The 23,733-nt window shown below is 24.5% G+C and overlaps 1 protein-coding gene across 18 annotated transcripts in view; it reads left to right on the forward strand.

The window, feature by feature from the left end:
• LOC112680806 (coiled-coil domain-containing protein AGAP005037) overlaps positions 1-23,733 on the forward strand; it is a 174,517-nt gene that overhangs the window by 44,174 nt on the left and 106,610 nt on the right. For 16 of the 18 annotated variants that reach the window (XR_003148350.1, XM_025551018.1, XM_025551009.1 and 13 more), the window contains 4 exons: positions 697-747; positions 21,800-21,915; positions 22,153-22,179; positions 23,178-23,349. Coding sequence is in view for 17 of the 18 variants with exons in the window: in XM_025551018.1 (XP_025406803.1) it covers positions 697-747; positions 21,800-21,915; positions 22,153-22,179; positions 23,178-23,349 (366 nt within the window). In the remaining variant the exon portion in view is untranslated. Of the gene's footprint in view, positions 1-696; positions 748-8,476; positions 8,695-21,799; positions 21,916-22,152; positions 22,180-23,177; positions 23,350-23,733 lie in introns of those variants that run through there. The other 2 variants (XM_025551022.1, XM_025551007.1) reach the window with 2 other exon arrangements.

The raw sequence follows: 23,733 nt of genomic DNA on the forward strand, positions 1-23,733 counted from the left end.
TTTATTTGAATTTCATATTATTCAAAAGTTGTAATCAAAGTGAGTTAGTGAGTAACATACATTATAAATATATTCAGTATTTTTGAAAATCAGTTAATACTTTAATTATGTTTTTATATTTTACTGATTTACCCGCATAAAAAAGAAAAAATATCAATATTTAGTGTTTTTGTTTATTGTATATATGGTATTCTCATAATATTTATTATAAGTTGTACTCTTTTACTCTTCTGTGATTATTATAATATTTTAATAAAAAATTATGTTATGTATCCCCAATAATCATTTGGATAGACTTTATTGGTAACATGTAATAATATAAGTAATATTTTTTGAAATTTCGAAAAAAAAAAACTATCGATGAACAAAAAAAACGAATAGATCAAATTTTTAAGTATTATTATTATCATTTCATGGGTATAATTGTTATTGTTTAGATATACGTCGTTCTTTTGTTTTGAACTATAACCAAGAAACTTGTTTGAAATAATAATTAATCATCAACAAAATGCATTATCTTTATTTCCTGCATGTGAGTGCAAATTTATCCTTTGTGTTTTTGACGTCCGACATATTGTCCCTGTAGATGAAGCAAAATGAAAACACATTCTAGGGATCGTCATGATTTAATTATTTTCACTAATGTAACAAGTGCAAAAAACAATAACTTTAATTTTTTATACGTATTTGTTACAGACGATGATTGGAGTGGTGACGGGAAAACCAGAGGGACCGTCGAACAAGCTGGTAAGTGATTTAAAGAATAACACTCAACTAGGAATAACTTTAAAAAAATATTGGGCTTTGAATTATAAAACTATATTTAATATTTTAATTTAATAGAAAGTTTAAAAATCCAAAAATGTTAATCAAATACATAATTTTTTTCTGTAGAAATATTCCCAGTTTGGTAATAACATTTTTTTAAAAGCATACAAATTAATTGGAAGTATTTACTAAAAAAATTTACTTTGTTCTTCAAAAACAATAATATAGAATACTTTTTGTCTCATTTGTATTTAAATTAAAATTTATATTTTTTGTACGAAACATTTATAATTTATTTACTCCGTTTTGTAATTATTTGTTTTAATTTTATTAGTTTTGTTATCCACTTACTCTTCTGGTTTTAGAACTCTTTAAAATCTTCGGTTGCTATTGATACCATCTTTCAATTATGTCTACTCTTTACTCACTACATTTCTAGATTCTCATACTTCATCCGTCCACCACTTCCTTGGTTTTTCTTTTGGTCACTCCCTTGTGAGTTTTTATTTGATAGTTTTCTTAATTTTATTTTTTCTGTAATTTTTTTTATGCGTATGATGCGCCTATAATGGTACAAATTACTAATATTGATTTAAAAATCTACATAAAAATATTATATAATGTTTATCATAAAATAAAATTAGAATAACTTTGAACATAAATTTTACATTTCTAAATTTAACTATTTTTTATTTATTAAATTAGTTTGTGTGATCTCTATATGTATATATATATATATGAGAGTAAAATTTAAAAATGAATAACAGAATTAAATTCTTATATACAATATACACAAAAATAACCTTAAGAACTAATTAACTGAATTTAATAACCTTAAGAACTGTAATTCTTAAGTATTTTTTTAATAGTACTTTCGATTACATGTGAAACACTGCAGTATAGACTAAAGAGTATTAATTTTTTTCCAACTTGGAACATATCATACATTTTTTTAGGCAATCTTATTATTTATGTCGTTTTAATTTTAAAATAAACTGTATGTACTCTAAATTTTACTATATGTTAAATAATTAATTACATGTTCTTGAGAACAAACAAGATCTAATAATTTTTAAAAAAGTGTTACAACTATAATAATATAGTTTCTATGGAACAAAAATAATTTAAACTGAATGGAAATTTTAAAATATTTAAAATATAAAATATACTACAAAAAATTATGCAATCATATTAAAAAAAAAAAACACTCTAGATCAGCGATTCTCAACCTTTTTGAGTTCGCGACCCCCTATAATGTTATCAATGTGTCTAACGAACATTTTGTAATGTAAGCATTGAAAAATTTTACAAAATGTTATTATTGTATTTATTTGTGTATATATTTTACAAAAAAAAAGTATATTATAAAAGCCGATTGGCGTTAATTAATAGAAATATTATGTAAATTTTAATATTTATTTAATTTAATGACTTTTGCTGTTGTTGATTTGAAATAATATTTTTTCAAATGATACGATCCTAAAAAAAATTATTGGTGACCTCCCGGTTGAGAATCGCTGCTCTAGATCACTAGCAAAAAAATAATAATAAATATTTTAGGTAGTTATAGAATTGTATATATTTTTCAATATTTTTAAATGTATAGATATATTATTTAAATTTATTTTTGATTTTTGATTTTGATTTAATATATATGTATATTTAAAAACTCTTACTCAATATGCTCTTATGAAAAGAGCATACAATACACCCGACAAGGCATGTAGAATAAAACAATTAATATTTATGCAAATCTGAATTTTATAAAAAATTACACTATATAAATCATTATACTCACTTATGTATATATAATCTGTATAAAAAAAATTATATGTTACAGTTAAAGTGTTGACTGAGTTAGCTTATGAAATAAAATAATCGTGTTGGTAATTTGTATAATTTATACTTTATTTAGTTATTTTATATTTTCCTGGGGCTCACTTCATTAATCCAGCAAATTGTCCAAAATATATACAATATCGTAATTTTACTTGTTTCAAATGAAAGTATAACATTAAGAACTCCGGTAACTGTAAAGTTACTGGGAACTAGTCAGGGTTTTTTAAAGTTCACTTGTACCAAAAAATTTGATGCAAAGCGTTGTGTTTGCAGAAAAAAAAAAGGTGTTGTGTAACCCTAAATACCACAATAGCCTAGCACAAACAAATAAGTAATAGAACTACATTTAATTTAGCTTAAAATAAATAAAATATTATAATACATTTTAAATTTAAATGTATTCTATAGTTTAACGGAAATCAAACTAAAATTGTATAGAATAACTAATTATTCTATGAAATAACTAGTTGAAGTATGATTTTCATGTATAATTTTATACTTAATTATTTCATAAAATAACATAATTCTACACTTTAACTGTAACATATACATTTTTTAACTAGTTTTTTTTTTTTTTTTGGTGTCTTTACATTTTTACATTGTGGTAAACTTTTTCCATTTTCCTACACATAATACCTAACAAAATTGAGAATAAACTGATGCGTGTTTCGTGTTTGCCTTAATTGAAAATATTATCGAATAATTTTTAATTTAAATATTTATTGTTTATATTATATATTGTAGTTTGAATCTGGTGATAGTTATTAGTAATAACTAATTATTAATAATCCAATAACCTTCCTTATAATTCCCATGTACAAAATTACACGGGTATATTCTACCTACATAGTTTTAGTGTTTAGAAAATATATATTTTACATTTCTATTACCCTTATAATACCATAAAAAACGGTAAGAATACACGTACAGTTTAATACATAATGTAATTTATTGAGTCGTACAAAAATGGCATGGTTCTAAAATTGGTGATTACACGATTTGTGAGTCCAGTCATTTGTAGTCCAGTCTTGCGATTATCCTTTTTTTGGCCATTTTCATGAATAATAGACGATTTTAACTCTTTTTAGTATCAAATTTCTTATTCTTTTCCCGAAATTAACGAAAAAATAACAATTTTATGTATTTAGTGTATATGTGTGTGAATTAAAAATTAATAAGTATTCCATTTAAATAAGTATAAAAATAGACAACGCACTGAAATTTAATTCGTTACATGTAATATATTAATAATTAAATTTCTGCGACTGAATGAAGTCATTATTTTAATTTACGGTAAAACATTATGTTTCGATAATTAGTATAACTTTTTTTTTTATTAATTTTTTTATATTAAAAATGATAAAATATAGAATCTATAATGTTTTTCACTTCAATATTAATTTTAAGTTAATTCGTCCTTGAAGCACAGTCGAAGATTCAGAAGTTTATTTATAAATACTTAAAAAGTTAAATAAATATGATTTAATAATAGTTAATAATGAGTATAAACGTGATGTATAATAATTTTTAATGTATTGACTAAGTAACTACTACACTATATGTATGTAGTGGATTATGTAGAATATGAATTTAATAATTAATATTATTGATTTATACTTCATAAAAATTTAACAAACTAACTACTAAATACTTAAAAAGTACTACAGAAGTAGATTTTTTAAAACTATCAGGATATTTTTGCCGGTGCAGGTTAAAAAATTATCAATCACTAAAAAGTACAGAAATTATAAATTACTACATATGATCTATGTAATATAACAAAAAAAAAACATTATATTAATTATAAACTATTAAAAAAATATATCATTATTACTAACCTTTAAGTAATTTTTCGTTCAATCTTGACAAATTAGTTAATTTTTGAAAAGTATTCATGAACGAGGTTTATTTTATGCGTTTTCATTATTATTAGTTTTTATTATGTTATTTTGTAAATGTTGAGAAGGTATTACTTATTTTGACGCTTAATGAAAACCCTTTCTTTTTTTTTTAAAAAATGAACTTAATATTAAAAGTTATGTTAATCTAATGATAGTTGTTAATTTTTTTTAAACCTAATTGATGTGATTAAAAATGCGTTAACTGGTTAACCACAGTTAAATTGTTAATTTTTTTTTTTTAGTTTCAGCAAAGTTAATACAGCTCTACAATTAAATCATATGCATAAAATAGCTAAATATACATTATTACATTAATATACGTTCATCATTACCTATGATAATATTAGTAAGACTTAATAAATTGAGATACTAATAAAATAAAAGTTAATTTGATATAAGTCGATGACCAATTAAAATTTACTAGTAACGGATAACATATTCAGTGATTAAATACGTGATGATTTAAATTAATAAGGTAGTAAAAAATTTAAACTATGGAAAAAGCTGTTTCTGTACTATAGCTCTAAGAAGAAAAATGAGAGATTCAATGAAGAAATATCTCAAATAAATTTAGAAAACGACCTATACAATTATTAGGTAATCGTTTTCATAACAGTTATATTATAGTAATGGTAATTTGATTATTTTACTTGTATGGAAAACAACTAGTGTGATATTATAGCATTCCGTAAGGTACGTTTCCCTGGCACCACAATGTTGAAAAATCCATTATTTTTTTTTCGCCATTATTTGTTCCATGATTTATACCAATTTGTACCACTCATTACTTTTTGCATAAGAGTGTCATCACAGTTGTTTAATAATTTACCTTCGTATTTACTTAAAATTATATTAAATAGTGTTACTAAAATTTCTTCTGCATCACTAATTGAACTAAAATAAACAAGAAGCCCCATCGTACGTGTTTTGGTTCGTGTAAAATTTATGTTTTTCAAAGGAGACCATTGTGTAACCAAATGCATAAAATGGTTAATATCATTTTTAATCATACAGCAAGGTATTGGAATGTTTTGATTCTTAACAATAATAGAGAAACACGCATCTAAATATTCTTCTAACGACTGGTATTGAATAAAGGCATGAACTAAAGCGCACATGAAAGCAAGTGATTGGTCGCTAATTACCAACTTTGGTCGTTTAATGTCACATCGAAGCCATCTTTTTAACCATAAATAAATAGAAGTACTGTCATGTTGTTCCGATGACATTGAACAATTTGTGAACGTTTGGTTATTTATATTCATAACACCTTCGTAAAGAAAAATAGAACTACTGTATGTATTATGTCTTTTAATTTTTTTCACACATCCCCTTGTGTCAAAATATATTGTAGGTACCGACGTTTTTTCATAATTATCTTTATATATCAATAATTGCAAGTTGCTCCAAAAATGAACAAAAAATTTGTTTAATCCAATATCCCTAATTGTTGAAGTATTTATTTGATTACATTTCACTAAACCTAATGATAATATCAGATCAGGATGTAATCTAGTTGAAGTAATTGTTGTACTCTTGGCAACGCTTAAACATGAAGACTTTGGGATATGAGCAGGTATTGGATCACCTGTATTAAAAATATGCGTATATCATATTCATTGTCTTAATTTGAAATCATTTTAAAATATTTAGAAAAAATGATGGCCATTTAAAAAACATGAAGTGTTGGCGAAAACTTAGCATTATTAAAAATAAGAGTTTTTATAAATTTCCAAACATGGGCATAAATGTTGATTAAGTTAATTATTAACTTGTTCAAATTTAATTTTTGTTAACTTTTAACTTAATTGATTTTAATGAATCTTAAAGAAAATAAAATCATGAATAATTAATTATTTTGTGAATAAAGAATAATATTTTATTTTAAATAGTTTTAGTTATGAATGAGAAATAAAAATATTTCAAATTTCAAAAATTCAAATTCAACTTATGAATAAAAATAAAATTTACTGCGAATAATTTAACTTGTGAATAAATTGATTATTCTGAATAAATAAATTAATTAAATAGTCAATAATGTCCAATTTTCGTGTAACAAAATTATGATAAAAATATAATATTCATAACAAAGTAAATAATTATAATAACAATAATTTATTTAATATTAATAATAATCGTAACAAAAATAATTTTTTAATGCTTTTTTGCAATAATTATTGATCTTATGATTTCGATATGTTTATAGTTTATGGTATAATAGTGTTTTATATTTGTTTCAAAAATTTACATTTTTTATTTTTTACTAATATATGTTATATAGAAATAACGGGATTAAAATGAGACTATTTTCTAAAAACGGAATAAAAAACGTCCCGTTTGCATTTTGTTGAAACAACGCGACATGATTATCAAAAAAAGGACAATCCCGTTTTATACAGTACGTAACCTTAAACTTAAAATAATAACATAAAACCTTACATATTAAAATTATTATTTTCTTGTGTTGCATAAATTTAAACCTCGAATAATCATTTTAAAATATTAAAAATTATTGTATTATTACAATTATTAAGTATTACCTTCTTTCATTATTCTATTTGCTTCATTTCTAGTATAGAGAGAAGGGTGTGTATTACCATCCACAATTGCAGCTAGTGTTTTATCTTTTTCCGAACCAATTATCCTTCGCTTCTTCAAGTGTGGTACGTTATAATTGCCTTCATAAAAGCATTTCATTATAACTCTGTACAAAAAAAAAAAAATGAATACAATTTCCAACCATAGTGAAGTTTCAATTTTTAAGACTAAACAATATATATATATTCAATTTTAAAAAACAAGTGAATAAAAAGTATAATATTGCTTTAAATTTCAATTAATTAACTTGGTATCCATTTCAGGAATATCATTAATTTTTTCCATCGAAAATCGAATCACAAGTAGTGTATCTACCACGTATTGATAAAAATACCATCCCACTACAACTAACTTTAGCTTTTTTGAATGTTAAGCAACACGGAAGCCTAGAGTGTAGAAAAAAATGTTCATGGATGTAATTGGTCCATTGGTAAGGAGATAATATTTTGTACATTCTTGGACCATGTTTTTCAAAATATATTTTTTTCCCGAGACTGTATGGTTTTCCACTCGTCCACGGACAAAGTTATATCAAAAATCATGTACGATTTATCTGTGCTATCGCTTTCTTCTGTACTTGATGATACACAACTATTATTCATTGTGCAATGTATAGATTAACATAACACATTTAAGAAACGTAGATACCATCAAGGGCGTATTTGAGGGGGGCATTTGCCCGCCACCGTGGCTTGTATTTTTTTTTGAATATAATACATTGATTTATTTAAAAAATGTATTGTATAAATAATGAAGAATATAAATTACTAGTCTATCACTATAATATGTTATCATTATAACAGGATCATGAGCTGTAGGTAATGAACTGTAAATTATTTTTAAGTTTGTATTGAAGAAAAATTAGTTTCATCCCTCCACCCAATGGCCTCAACTTAAATACGCCCTTGTATACCATGTATATCCATAATCTAAATTCATACCATTATTGGAGGTTTGATTGTGATCGGATTTGACATTTATTGGATTAACTAGACCAATTGTTTCTTTTAAATTATCTCTATTTAATGTACGTTTAACGTTTGAGTGTAAGCATATAATATAACAGATATCGAAACGGCATCAATACGAGATTTTTATTTATTTTTCTGGTTCAAAACTCGGCACGCGTCTCCGGGACGATTTGTGTCATCTAAAGTACACACGTAGTAGCTTTTGCGTCTGATTCGTCGCGCTACAGCGTGTATATATAAACATCGTATGCATGTGCGCGCGCGCAAAATTAAAAATAATAATGATAACGATAAAAAATCTGGCACCGATTCGGAAAATAATGCCTATGAATTCTATCGCTCGGAGATTACGTTAAGCAAAACATGTGTACCGGACGCACCAACGAGAGACATTGTACGCTGGACGTCACATCGACTTACCGACCATTATCGTACGCGCTGGCAAGAGTTTTGCGTCGCAATGCGATCATCAGTCAAGTGCCGGCACCGGTTTAGAAACGTGTTATTGTTCGGCAAATGCCGGTGTGACAACGAACGATTATCGAATAAATCGCCGGAAGATTACAGCGAGCAGCAGCAGAGTTCTGCTCGGATCCAACCAGAATTCCACGACAACGGTAACGTACCTTTGCAAAGTTATTTCGGTTTCAAAATCGAATAAACTACACAGTTAGATTGTCGGGGACCAAATGGAATGTTTAATTAAAAAACCTCGTACGATGACGAACAATGAATAAATCGTTTACACGTTTCAACAAATCGTAACGTTGTACTATACGTACGATAGATTTTAAATAAAAAAAACACCGTAATATACATATATCTGTATTATTTGCATCGGACAAAACTACAAACGCGTGATGGTATTTTAGTGCTAAAATCACTGCTCGAAAATCTACAAATCGAATTTAGACGGTTTATTTTGGTAAGTGATTTAAAATATCTTTTTTATCAATTTCGATTTTTTTTTTTTCCTAACGCTTTAATGATTTAAATAAATTCATGTATATGTTAAATAATATTCGATATAACAAACCGCGTCACGTTATAACATTTCAAGAACGTCGAGTAATCAAAAACGAATACAGAACAACGGTGCATCTACTATATTTCCACGAAAATAATGAGTTTCAGTAACAAACATTTTCATTCATTTTCCGTCCGATCACATGCCGAATGTTTCGAAAAACACTGCGAGGTGGTTTGGAATTGTAATGAATCAAATTCGGTGACCGGATGAAAATATCGAAATGTAAATTCAACGACGATTTTCAATTGATCCAAGTTGAAACACTTTTATTTTAAGTTTATAAACGAATGATTGAAAGAGGTGCGAAAAAGTTGTACACCGATTTTGCTGGATCGCACTGGCCCAGACGACAATCAAATGAAAAATGAACAGAACTATGCGACAACATCGACGCGTTGTCCGTTGTTAAGCTAAGATTATATGATATAAAATGCATTATAATAAAACATTATGATGCGAAAAAAACTTATCTTATTTAATCTATATAATATCTTATATGTAACATCTAACGGCTAATTTAATAATATTATTTAATTTAATAATTTAATTATAATAACCTTTGCTGTTGAAGCCTGCGTTTTCAAAAAAAAAAAACTAGTAAAAATAAAAATCTCTCTATAAATCTTATAACCACGGCGAATAATCAAGACCGTATCTAGAAATTTTGTTCGGGAGGGGTCCAAATCATGTATATTGTAATTTTATTGAATTTATATTTTAAATTTTGATATTTGGTTAAAAATAAGAAAGAAAAAGATTTAATCTTCTTTTATTAACATTAATATCATATTTTCATATGATATTATGATATAAAACTAAAAACAGTCAATGTTTAATTGGAGCTTAAGTCATTTTTGACCGAAAATATTTATGTTGGTATTAAAAATAAATAATTATTTTAAACATTCGTAAAATATTGAATAAATTTCGGGAAAGGGGGGTCCAGACACACTGGACTTCCTCAAATACAGCCTTGCGAATAATACAAAATTCGTTTAATCATAAAACACGTGATTAATTATACACTGTCGCCTTTCTGGACTATATGGCCGTGCTTATAACAAATATTTTCCCTCCACTAACAATCCAGTGGTTGATAATGCAAATTTTTATTAATTTTTTTTTCGTTTTCCAAACCGTTTTCCTGCGAACAATTATGATGTACACTTAAATGTAGCCCATAAAGCAACTGCAGAAAAATCATAATTTTAGATATTGTAATTAAAAAAAAAAAAAAAAAAAATACGCATATTTGCGTATATAGGTGGATAGTCCTGGATTTTCAAGTGCTTTGATTTTAAATATGATAAAAAGTGATTATGTCGCCATAAAACAAACTACTTTCATTGTAATAACTGGTTACATTATTATCAGTATTATTGTCATAATAAATATTATTATTACTGTCATTTTTAATCCATTATGCTTTTTATATGGAAAGTAACAAAATGTTAGTTTACAATTGCATCAACTCAATTGAATGCATTAGTTTTTCTAAATATAAAAAATTAACTAAAAAATTTTAATTATTCTAATACAAAAATACAACCTATACTCGTTAAAAAATTACAATAATATTTTTTATAAATATCTAATATGCATGTTTTGTGTATTTACAATATGTTTTTATGATCATGCATATCAACGCTCAGAAACCAATTTCAACAAAATCGAATACATTAATGAATTTTGAATTTACGATTTAAATAAGTTATTGTTGCGTTTTCTATAAATATTAACTATTTTATTCACTTGTGAAGGAAAAAGATAAAACTGTAACTTCAATGAAAATATTTTTCACATCATATAAAATTATTATGATGGTAATGGATTTGGAAATTGTTTTACTTTTTAAACTCTGGATAAAACAAAATATTGATTATTCTAAACGTTTAATATTAATCAATAATTAATTACTTTATTTTTAATATTTGATTTAAATTTAAAACTAACTTAGAACTCGAAACTTTAAGCCCTTGGGATGTGCAATTTTTTTTTTTAATTTTTTTATCATGGTTTATTAATGTAATACCTTTAATAATTTATCATTTTCCATTAATGAATTAATACAAAAATATTTTAACTTTTTGTTTTTATTCCATAAAATTATGATAATATACTATAGGGAAATACACATGCCCTACAAGTCATACAACGCCATCAATAAGTTCGCAACAAATTAATACATTTAATTGTGACATTTTGGTCAATGATCGATGAAATTCTAGTTTTTTTCTAAAAGCAAATATATTTTAGCATCGAGTATACCGAATATATTGATTCACCTCATGCATTTATGAACGCTTTTAAAAAGTATTAAATTCAGTTGTAACAAAAATATCCATAACAACTTTATACTTCTTTTTATAATTGAACACCATGAAATATGAAATACAGTTTGTGGTGTTAATGATAAGAATGGTGACCAATATTCATTGATATAACGAATGTAGTTTTAAAAATAAAATCAATACATTTTTTTTGGTACACATCATTAATACCAGTATTAAACGATAAATATGTGTAATGGTTATTATTATTCATGTACCATTATTTATGAATGACAAAATTATTAATGAAAGTGTACATTCTAAGTGTATTAAAAATGATTTATACGGTTTGCAAAATTATGTTCTGTGTTCTCCATATATTATTATCGTCTGACATTGTTCTAAATATAAGACCCAATTTACTGGAGTGACACAATGGTTTGATTTTATAGTTCAACAAACAAGTGACATAGCAAAACAAGCCGCGAGAGTTACTCGTAAATTGTTTTCGTTCAAGTTCATAAATAAAAAGAAGAAAAACATTATTTATGGTATCTCATCATCTAAAAAATATTTTTTCATGAAAAAAGTTTTATCAGTTCAAATTACCTCAAACAACTTATGTTATAGAGTATAATTTTAAACATTGTACAAAAATAAAAGTTATGAGACGCCATCTAGATTATTATTTTTAATTTTTTTTTTTTTTAATATATGTTCCGGTTTCTGAATATTTTATAATGAATCAAAAGTCTTACTTCATTCTTCACGAGAAAGATATAATTTACAGACGTAACAACCATTAATACTCTTTCTATTATTTTTCGTATAACAATAGGTGCATTAAACTTGTTTGTACTGAAATAAGCATTGACTTTCATTATAACTTTATGTTTAATTCACGCTTGCAACATTGATACTTATATAAAATAACACTAATACCGTGTATCAAGATTCGATTCCTATATATTGTAATTATATATTAGTTTAACAAAATGAGTGAAATTTTATCATGAACTATAATTTTTATGTATTGATATTTAAATTTTCATAATTAGCAATATAAATATTTAAAACTTTAATTATTTTTTTGAATTTATTGTTTAATTTTTTTTTAACAAGGTCACAGACAACTATAAGTAAAATCATAAATTTACTTTCTGTGGGAGGTTTACGATATGTAAAAAAAAAAAAAATAGTCAATGAAAATACGGTATTATGATTCCAGTTGCTTTTTTCAAACTTTTTAAATTGCACTGAACTAACCAACCCAATATTTTCCTTCGAAGTATTGTTACTTCAGGTTATATTCCTTGAATTTAAATTTTCTACATACAAAATTGGATATTAAATTTAAATATATATCCGTAAGAAATGAGATTATTTACGTTTTAGTCTAAGTAAAAAATGTCATTTGAATCGAAACTTTAAAAGCTTTTAGAATATCTTACACAAATAGAACTAAACGGAGAAGCAAAAAAAAATACGTATTTTAAATATTATGTGGGCGGCATCTTAATTCTATGTATGCCACATTTCTGGCTCTAAATCAATTTGACCTCTATACATGTTTAGACTTACGTTTCAGATTGAGACCAAATTACAAAATAAAACTGCTTCAAAAGATATAATTGTCGATTTTATCATTAAAATAAAACATTTTCAAATGTAAAATTATGTATATGATTTTTTTTTTTGTTTGTTTTATTGAAAATCCATAACTGTAAGGTATAAATGATAATTATATGTTTAAAATGAATAATAAATTATTTACTCATGTATCAACTCTTGTCGTGAAATTAATTTTAATTAATTAATTATTGAATTCATCAGATTTGTGTAATTTCTAATTTCATAACTATGGTGATTGCACATTGTTTTCAAAAAATTTAATATTTTTATATGATATGAATTGAAATATACCATCATTAGGGAATTTAAAATTGATTAGCAAAATAAAATAGAAAAATCAAGTGGACTTATTTAATAATTTTCTTTGGAAAAGAACCGTCTTAATAGTAAATTAAAAATAAAACAAAGAAAATATCAATCTTATAACTGGTATATTTTAAAATAATTAAAATAATTATCCTATGTTAACAGCCAGAATATCAATCGGTTATCAGTGTCACTACGTGAGGTGGGTGAACATTTCTGAAAAAAAATGTTTAAACTTTTCTGATTATTACTTCATTCTAGGAACAAAATAGTTCGCTCTTCGATAATAGTAATTTTCCTATCGTCTGTCTTTGTGACATGTTTTATTTCGGCGAAACCGATGAGTATATTTTAGCCTTATTATCTTTACGAGCATACTGTATATGTGTCACGTATGCATACAAGTTGAAACTTATCCGAAAACAACATTTGAAATTTAATTTAATGGGAAATATATTAACAAAAAAAATATGATAAAATCACATTTTGGTTATGCATTTACCATACAATACGTAAACACTATAAGACACTTGTGACAAGAAACGTCTCAAAACTGAATTTTTTTAAAAAAAAATCTTTTAAAACTAATTTCGTTAGTATTTCAACAATATTTATAGTTTTTTTCAAAAAATCTTGTAAAATCATTCTAAAGGCTCACCATTCATTTTGATGTCCTCCTAAATAACTTACATAAAATGATATAATATTTCTCACATAGTATTATTGGACATATCATATAATCATTAATACTATGAATACAAAAATCAAACAGTATCATAAATGTTGGTATATTTTACACTAAAATTTGATGTTTTTGAATATTAAAACTATTTTATGTAAATTGAAACTTACTTAGGATAAATTAAAACTTTCAGATGCCAGATGCCTATAGTATTATCTCGGCAGGATACTACTTATGTATGTACAAATATAAAAAATAAACATTAATATATGCAAAATGGAAATTCTAATATTAAAATTAAATTAACTTTATAAAAACTGTATTACAGCAACATATAAATAGAGAAAAATACAATTGATTTAATTATTAGACAATGATTTCGCTTTTTGTAAAAATTGTATGGTATTGAAATATAATTTTTTTTTTAGTAAATTGTTTACAAGTTTCATTTGTTACCACTAATACATTTACAGCGATAATATTTATTGCCTTTTAATGACAGTGAAAATAAGATTTATATAATAATACGGGTTTTACTTTTAAATATTAAAGTTTATTTCCAATGGTAATTTAATAATAACATTTTTTTAAACATATAATTTAAAATTAATTATAATGTTTGTTACGATTTTTTTTATTAATCCTTTTTTATTTTCCCTATTTATTTTGTTCATTAAGACAACTTATCTAAGAAGTTAATAAATGGTCTTGGATTTTTTATATTTATTACACTACAGTTATTTTAATAAAATATTTATTAATTAATCTATTACAAATGTTTATTCAGTATACTGTATTTTATTATAATTATTTAGTTAAATTTATAGTATAAGGTTTTATACTATAAAAATTGTATTATTTATTAGAATTTCATCTAATTTTCGTTATTTTTTCCATCATAAAATTTTTTTAAAAGTTAATTCTTGTTTGGTTAACTTAATTAGTTTATTCATCTGTTTAAAAATAAATATATTTTAGAATATTGAGATTTTTGTAGCTATATTATGAGTAATCGGAATCAATGAATTGGAGAGCACACTTTCCTAATGCTTAGACATTTTAGCTTTTATCATTCTGCATGGATGTTTTTAAAAATGTGTATTTTATGTAAATAGGTGAGGCAATTAATGGTATTACAAAATCATTAAATAATCTGTGATGAAACTATATTTATAATTAATTTTTAAAAAATAAATATAATATAATAAGTATTTACATTTTTTAACACCTAATATTTTATAAACCATGATTTAGTAAGAATTATTTTTGTTGTGGATTTAATCAAAACTAAACGTACAATTGATTTAATCAATCAAATTTATTATTTGGATCTCTTGCATTTTTTAATTAAATCCCATTTAATTATAATTTAAACGCATTGTATATGAACATCAAAAATAGCATTAAACTATTTAGAAAATCAATAAAATTATAAAATTAATTTACTATGAAGAATATTTAAAATTATTAAAATTAAATTGCAGAGAAAAAAAAACAACATAAATAATTTTAATTTGAAATTATAATCATTTTTAACTATACCAAATTGTTAGTGTATTTTTAATAAATATTTTATTAATTGTTATTTACAATAAAAATGTTTATTCAAAATATAAAATACTACATTTAATAAATATAATAAGTTGTATTTGAAAACAAACAAATTCGTATTATAAAATACTTTCCACGTAAAACTAACTAAAGATAATTTATAAATTATAACAACAGTCCAAAAATTAAACATCTGCATTAGAAATTTTATAAACTCAATATGTTTTACCTTATGTGATTTTTAGGTGTTGACTGAGGGTCTATACATTTAGGGGAAGTAGATTATTTTGAGTATCAGAGCAACGAGGTCCAATGAACCGAATAATTGAAACGTTTTGGCAGCACAGGCGTTTGGATTTATTCTGCATTATTTGTATTCTCTTGTGTTATCAATTCATATTTTAATATTTCCCACATAAAAATATATTCCCTGCCAGGGTCGTCTCTGAATTTGATTCCATTGAAAAGTCTTTTCTCAAAATCTTCATTTCTAAAGATGAGATCACTAGAAATCTATAACGCCTGTAGTAATGAATATTTCCAATGATTTTTTTTTTTTTTTTATTCTTTATATTTCACCAATTCAAATAGACGTGCATCACGATTATTGGAGTAGGTAATAAGCAACACAAGTAATTCGATATCAAACATAAAAATTAAAAAGCCATTGATGTTTTGTCCTTGAATAAAAGTGAATGAAAAGCATGACTGGTACATTTCTTTTCGACAAATCTTATTGTTTTATCATAAGCTCTCATATTTAATTCACCGGTGGCCTTTACGCTGATAAAAAAGATAAATAATAAGCAAACCAAATAATATATTAAACAATGTGCCTTTTATCATATATGTAAGATGTAATTATTTATACATGTCCATAATATTGTACTTTGCGATATTTTTATAACTCAAAGTAATTATTTTATATTTTAGTTATAAACGTAAATATGTCTATAGTTCAAAGATGTTTAGAACTCTCTCTAAAATTAGTAATGTTTAACCGTTTGTGCATGTACGATACACATATATACTAATAACAATTTCAAAGTAATTTATTCAAATAATTTATATACTAATGTATAAACGCTAAACCCTAAAATAAGCATTAGTATTTCAATTTATGGGATATCAAGATATGTATCATTGTATTATGAAATAACTATAAAATATCCTAGAAAAATTAACAATCGTGAGTACATTTGGAATGATATAGTTTGAAAATTATTTAAAATTTTAGGTGTTGAGATGACAACTATATAGTGTCTGCAAATAACTATTTTTTTTCTTTAGTTATAATTGTTATTATTTTTTAAATAATTCTTTGTGAATCGAAGTGTTAAAATAATATAGAATTTTATTTTTCAAAACTAACAAACTCTTTTATGGGTCTAAGACATTTTATTAAATAATATTATATATATTATTTAATAACGGGTTTAATAAGTTATATAAATATCCTATAAATAATATAATTTTTATAATTAATTATTTATATTTTATACATAGAGATTGTCACATATATATTTATCAAATGCACACGTTTTTAAAACTGCTGTGCCAAACTGCCAAAACCACCAAACCGCCGCGGCGGCGCCACAGAGTTTATCACTAAACCGGTCCAGCGCTAAAACGTCCATGTCCGTTTCTTTCTAATACCATAAATAATATTATTATGAATATCTAACAATTGTTTTTTAATTTAAATAACGTGTAAATAGTGTATTAATGTTTTACATTTCAATATAAGTAATAAATTAATTTTTCTAAAATAAGTTGTGAATAAGTTTTAAACAAAACCGTATTTTATGCGCGCGCGCGCGCGCGCGTGTATGTGTATGCGTATAAACTTTAAGTGTGTAAAACAAATAAATCGTTACTAAATATCCAAAATATTTACAAATCCATTAGGGTATATTTCCGCATAACTTAATAAATATGTATGCGTTATGATAGTCGTAGCGTAATAAAATTAAAACTTATATATGGTTGGTTTCTGTATTACAATTTCAGTTATTACATTTAATAATAATGTAATGAAGCTATGCAAATGCACTGAAATGATTTCTTGATACAGAATGTAAATGGATTTGTTCAAACAGTATGGAATATAAAGCAAAATAAAGAAAGATAGAGACTGTAGGGAATCTCTTCAAGACTGATTGTTTTCGTAAAATTTATAAACCTTTTTTCTATTGAAATATTTACGCGAATGAGAGTTATTTTGATTTTAGACGAATATAACTAATTTATTGTTCGTAGTATAGGTATTGTCAAAAATATTATATTTTATATAAAAGCCGTCTTTAGACTTTCGGAGGTGATTTTAAGAGATAAAAAAATGATCTAAATTAAACTATTATTATCCTGATAAATTATTAAGAATCTACTTTGCATTTATTGTAGATATTTAACGTAAATATATACATGTGTAAAACATCATCACCACTATTTGACATTTAAATTTGGTATTTTATTTTATTTTGTTCTTCGGTTACATAAACGAATAAACCATCTACAATTTAAACTAATGCAGTGTTCTTCATGCGAGTATTTCCCACAATTATTTCGTTAATTGTCCGATTCATTTATACATGTAAAGTTAATCCAACATTTGAAACTATATTTACGGAACAAAATTAATGTTGAAAATTTTTATTTTGATATTTATTCTTGTTTTTAAACTCCTGTGAAATAAAAATTCATATTTATTCAGGTTGCTTTTATCTATATACACGGTCTATATTGAAAGAATTCGTTATATCAAATGAACAATGATTTATATAATTGATAAGTGTAAATGAACCTAATTATTTAAAGAATACTTATAGGCCTTCACTAGCTTGATTTAAAATAAGATACATTTACTGGTTAGATGTATACAACGTATAATAATTATACAATTATTCCTATAGTTTGTGTCGATGCCGTATATTTATGAGAAATTATACCACGGTTGCATTGACAAGATAACTATTTTTAGCAGTTTCTTTTCCAGATTCTCGTAAACCGTAGTCAAATTGTTTTTATTATTTTTTTAAAATTAGGATTTTCAAAATTAAACATATTTCAACTCTTTTAGTAATCGAATTCGAATAATTTTGTCTGTGTTAAAATATTAGTATAAGACGTTCAACTGCTGATAACAGATTTTTAACAAATTGGTTTTCGGACTAATAATTCATAGACAACAATATTATTCGTAGAGTAAAATTGTAACCAAAAAGTTTTCAATTATTTATACCTTTATTTTTTTATTAATTAGATCTTTTATTTTTTTTTTTATTTTTTAATTTTGAGCGAGGAGGCAATAGTCGGGTTCCTAGAATATGTCTTCGTAATTAGTCTATGTTTTTCAATAATAAATTCGCAGATAGAGAAGATATTTATCGTCTTATTTTTACCTTAATATTATTATTATTACGAGAGTTTTGTAATACCCAAGGCTGGGCAAGTTAATGATTTTTTTTAACTCAGTTAAGTTAAGTTAATTTGCACCAATAACAAAAAGTTAAAAGTAAATACACATTTTTTTAAACAACGCTAAATTTATTTTTTACAAATTCAAAACTAATTTATAGACTATAACTAAAGTGTTTATTATACTTTATAAAAATACAGTATTTCCATATAGTATATTGTATTTCATTGAAGTTTTCATTTTTAAAAAAATAAGGGTAGTGACTTATCTTATAATTTTATAAGTAATAAGTGATAAATAATAATTAATACCTAAAAGGCTAAAAATAATGAATTAATATTATTTATGTGTGTGCGTTTGTAATAGAGTATTATGAGTATTACTGATTGTAAAATAATCACAAAATATTTTATTAAATAGATAATTAAGTATTTAATACTTAGTAAAATACTAAAATATTAAAATTAGTTTAGTAGCTTAAATTTATATAATTTAATAATTATGTATTTATAGTTTATACCCATTATATACAAACTAACTTAAAACTATATAAGGAATGAAAATATAAGTTGTAATAATTGAATAATATTTTAACATATACATTTCTTCGTATAGTTATACTTTATTAATTTATTAATTTATAATGTAAAATCTTTTATTAGAAAATATTTTCTGATATATTTATAAATGTTCGTTTATACGTGTTCCTTTAGAGTACAGAGTGATCGGAAAAATATAAAACATTTAATTTTCAACAATTCACAGTAAATTATTTTTACATAAAAACTAAATAGACCGAAATGGTGAAATATAAAAAATTAAAAACAAAATAAATTAACTTAACTTATTTCTTAAAATGAAAAATTAATTCTTTAATTTCACGTTAGTTAAGAAATGAATTTAATAAGTTAATAGTTAAATTAACAAAAATCCAAAAGTAACTAGTTAATTCCCAGCCTTGGTAATATCAAGCTATATCGAGAAAAATGTACTATGATTATAATTATTTAAAATATTTTTATTTAAATAACTGTAGAACTATACTTAACATCATTGAGTTCTTATGTTATGAGTTATCTTTTTTATGTAAATACTGGGGTTAATAGTTTTACATTTATTTATCATTATACACATATTAATATATAAACACAACACCGTCGTGTATCATAACTGCCTATACAAGTCGCCGTTTGTTGAAATAAATAATACATTGTAATAAGTTAAATTGTCATGAAAATTATGTAGAAATTAAGAAAAAAAGAATAAAATCGAGAATAAATAAACAAATAAAATGGCAAAGCAAGTAAAAAAGTAAAGTTTACTTCATTTTTATCAGAATGATTCAAAATATTTATAAGAATGAAATTTTCATCAAAAGTAGCAATTGCTACAAATTCCGAACCCTACTAATAATATTACAAGTAAATTGTATAATAAATATTTTTATACGACTGCATCATTCAATGAATCAAACTGAAACGCTTAAAGTATAGTAAAAAAAAAAATATGATTTAATCAGAAACCTATAACATTTAAGTTATACCACTCATATTAATCACTTGTTCATAATACATAAATAATTTTACAATAATATTATTATATATATATTATTATATTATTATATATTATAAATATTCACATTTTTTAAATAAAAGATCAATTTTAGTATATTTGCATCAATATTTTAATATATAGTTAATGTATTTGATGTTCAACGTACAGTTTATACTATTAAATAATTTTAATTAATTTTAACATCTGAAACTGTTTAGCATTAATAAACCAAGAAATACTTAATAAGTTGTGTAACATACACTATAATATAAACTACAAAGGTAAAAAACCTTTAATTTTTTTTATATTCTTAAAAAGTCAAACTAATACCATAACCTTAAGTTTTATTACGAAACGCTTGAAATTTATAACATATACATTTAATACAAGTGTTATAACGTAATTCATATTTTTCATTTAATATATAGGTATTTTTATCTAAATCTAGTCATACTTCACTGGGTCATGTGTCTGACCGTACGATATTACATTATGTGGGTAGGGATACAGTTTTATTGCTTTTCGCACACGTATCCTATCAATAGTATTCATCATATGCACGCGTCCCTCATAAGAATCCGACCAGTTCGCAGCTTTATGATAATGTTTTGTATTGAGATTATTAATTTTGCTGACAGCTGTTTGCATCAGATATCGGTTATTTTGTATCTTTTCAAAGGTTTGAAGCGGGAGGAGCGTGTTATCGATCGCAGCAACAATGAAGGTCTATTATAATATTACTATAACGATAATACATAATACCTACCGTTATCATTCGTTGTAATCGCATTATATAAATTACGCCAAACTCGCGAACAGCAGATTTAAAATCATAGTCGCATAGTTCGAATTTCTATTTAACAAACTTGGCAATTCGTTGAAAACAATTCGTAAAAAATAAATATAATTTTCCTCATTGGAAAAACGTATTTAATGTAGAACGTTAATGATTGAATATGATAAGTGAAATAATAATTACCATATTTTAGAGATAGTAATAATAATAGTTTGTTAAAGTAGGTAGATACTGTACATCAGCTTGTTGCTTCTGATAATTTATTCTGTCGTATACTTCTGTAAGCTTCAAAATACTAATACTGTGATACAATTATAGTATTAATTCATTAATACAAAACGTTTTTTAATGGACATTTAATGGTTCCATAAAAATATTCCTTTAGAAAGAGTTTAGTTTAATTGAAGTTCCACTATATATGTAATTTTATGTATTGGAAAGCACTTCGATGGTAATATTAATGCGGTATTTCTTTATCTTAAGGTGATGAAATCCGTCGTGGCAGATCTTCGAGGAGAGACGATCCACGTCGGCACACATTATCTGGCGATCAACATCATAACTATCAACCAGCTCTGACAAGGTCTATGGATTTGGAGGTGAGTTGTAATAGCCGAACTTTCTCTATTTTCAACCCATTATTCCCACTGTCTTCCGATATAAATAATATATGTGTGGTGTGTGCGCTATAAGGATTTACCGGTTTTTATAAATATATGCCAGTTAGTTGGATGCACTAAGATATATAAAATTAAGCGGTTACCATTATGCTATTTTTTTTGCTTTAATAAAATATATTTGTTTTATTGACACCATTTATTTGCTTTGCTATATAGATGGGAACAAAAACGCAACGGAAAAAAGTAAGTTTTCGCCCTGAGTATATTTTACCCTACAATCCTTCAATAATAACAATCAAAGTATAACATAATTAAGCTTAATTGGCCACGTTTATAATGCTGTTCAATAACATACCATCCTGGCTACCACTTTGAATAAACAGTGACAACTGATACAAAATTGTATCATTAATATGATTTTTATTTTAAAATTTTAAGTTAATTTTTATTTTTATTTTATGATTGATTTCTTTAAATTTTATATTATTACTGAAAGCTTAAAATTTTAAATCAAATTTTAGTATAAAAATTAAAAAATTGTTCTCTTAAATTTAATTTTGGACTAAATAGATTTATGAATAAGACAATTATTAGCAACCACATTTTTCGAAGAAATACATGCGTCAATCATTATTTAGCTATTTGTATTTCACATAATTTTTTTTTTTTTTTTTATTATTATTTTCAGAGCTTTTTTTTTGTATTCGCTATAATCTATTTACGTTTTACATGACAAAAAAACTAGGTAGTCAAAATTATTCCAACGAAATTTTCACCCTATGTGACATCATTAAGTTTTTGGTTTGTTAATGGTACGGTTGTAATGATAAATTTAAATTAAATATTATTTTATATTATTCTGTGATATTTATTTTAAATATGCTTAGATAATAATCATTCTAATATTGTACCTATGCAATAACTTCACATTTTATTTTAAAACATTTTTTTCATCAATATCACGTAAAGTTTATTACAATATTAAATGTTGAACATTATTGTTTCATGTAAAGTAGTAATTTTATGATCCTAAAATCGAAAATAATATACAATAATACTACTAAAATAATTTTAGAAAAAAACATACACCGAAAAATTTAAAAAATAAATAAATTGGATTAATAGTTTAAATTCAACGACAATTTGTTTTTTTACAATATTTAATCAAAATAAATATTAAGTCAAATAAAACACGTTTATATGATATTTATAATTTTTCACAATATTCTTATTGTTTATAGTCTCCTTCGTCTAGAGGAGGATATCCACCAGCTACTGGCATGCTATTTGATGACGACCCAGGAATAATGTCTGAAGTGGAAACTAGTTCTACTGGGTTTCGAAGAGGGAACAAACAAAGGAGCTCATTACCAGTTGTCCGAACCCCGTCAAAAACTTTAGAACGCCCATTAGGTAAGTAAGGTCATTTAATGTTCACGATTTTGATACACCTCATGAAGAATTAAAAATAAACTCTAAATTTCCTCATCAAATTGTTAACAAAATTTTGAAAAAATATAATTGCTATTAACGGTTGTGGTGCAGGATTTCTTGTTTTTCTTAGCAGTTGACAGTCGAACATAGATTTTAATTTTAAATATTCATTGCTTATATCAAGAATTATCTATCGAGCATTAAAGTTCATTAGAAAAACCTTATTGTAAGAAAAGATAAATTTTAAAATTATTTATAAACATATTAGTCAACATTGTAGTAATATTATATTATTTGAAAAATTGTCTTTTGTGTTTTGAAAAAAGTCAACAGGTTTTTCTATTGTTATACTTAATTCATACT

This window comes from Sipha flava, unplaced genomic scaffold, assembly GCF_003268045.1.
Source record: "Sipha flava isolate LNK unplaced genomic scaffold, YSA_version1 180_pilon_pilon, whole genome shotgun sequence".
Lineage (NCBI taxonomy): Eukaryota > Metazoa > Arthropoda > Insecta > Hemiptera > Aphididae > Sipha > Sipha flava.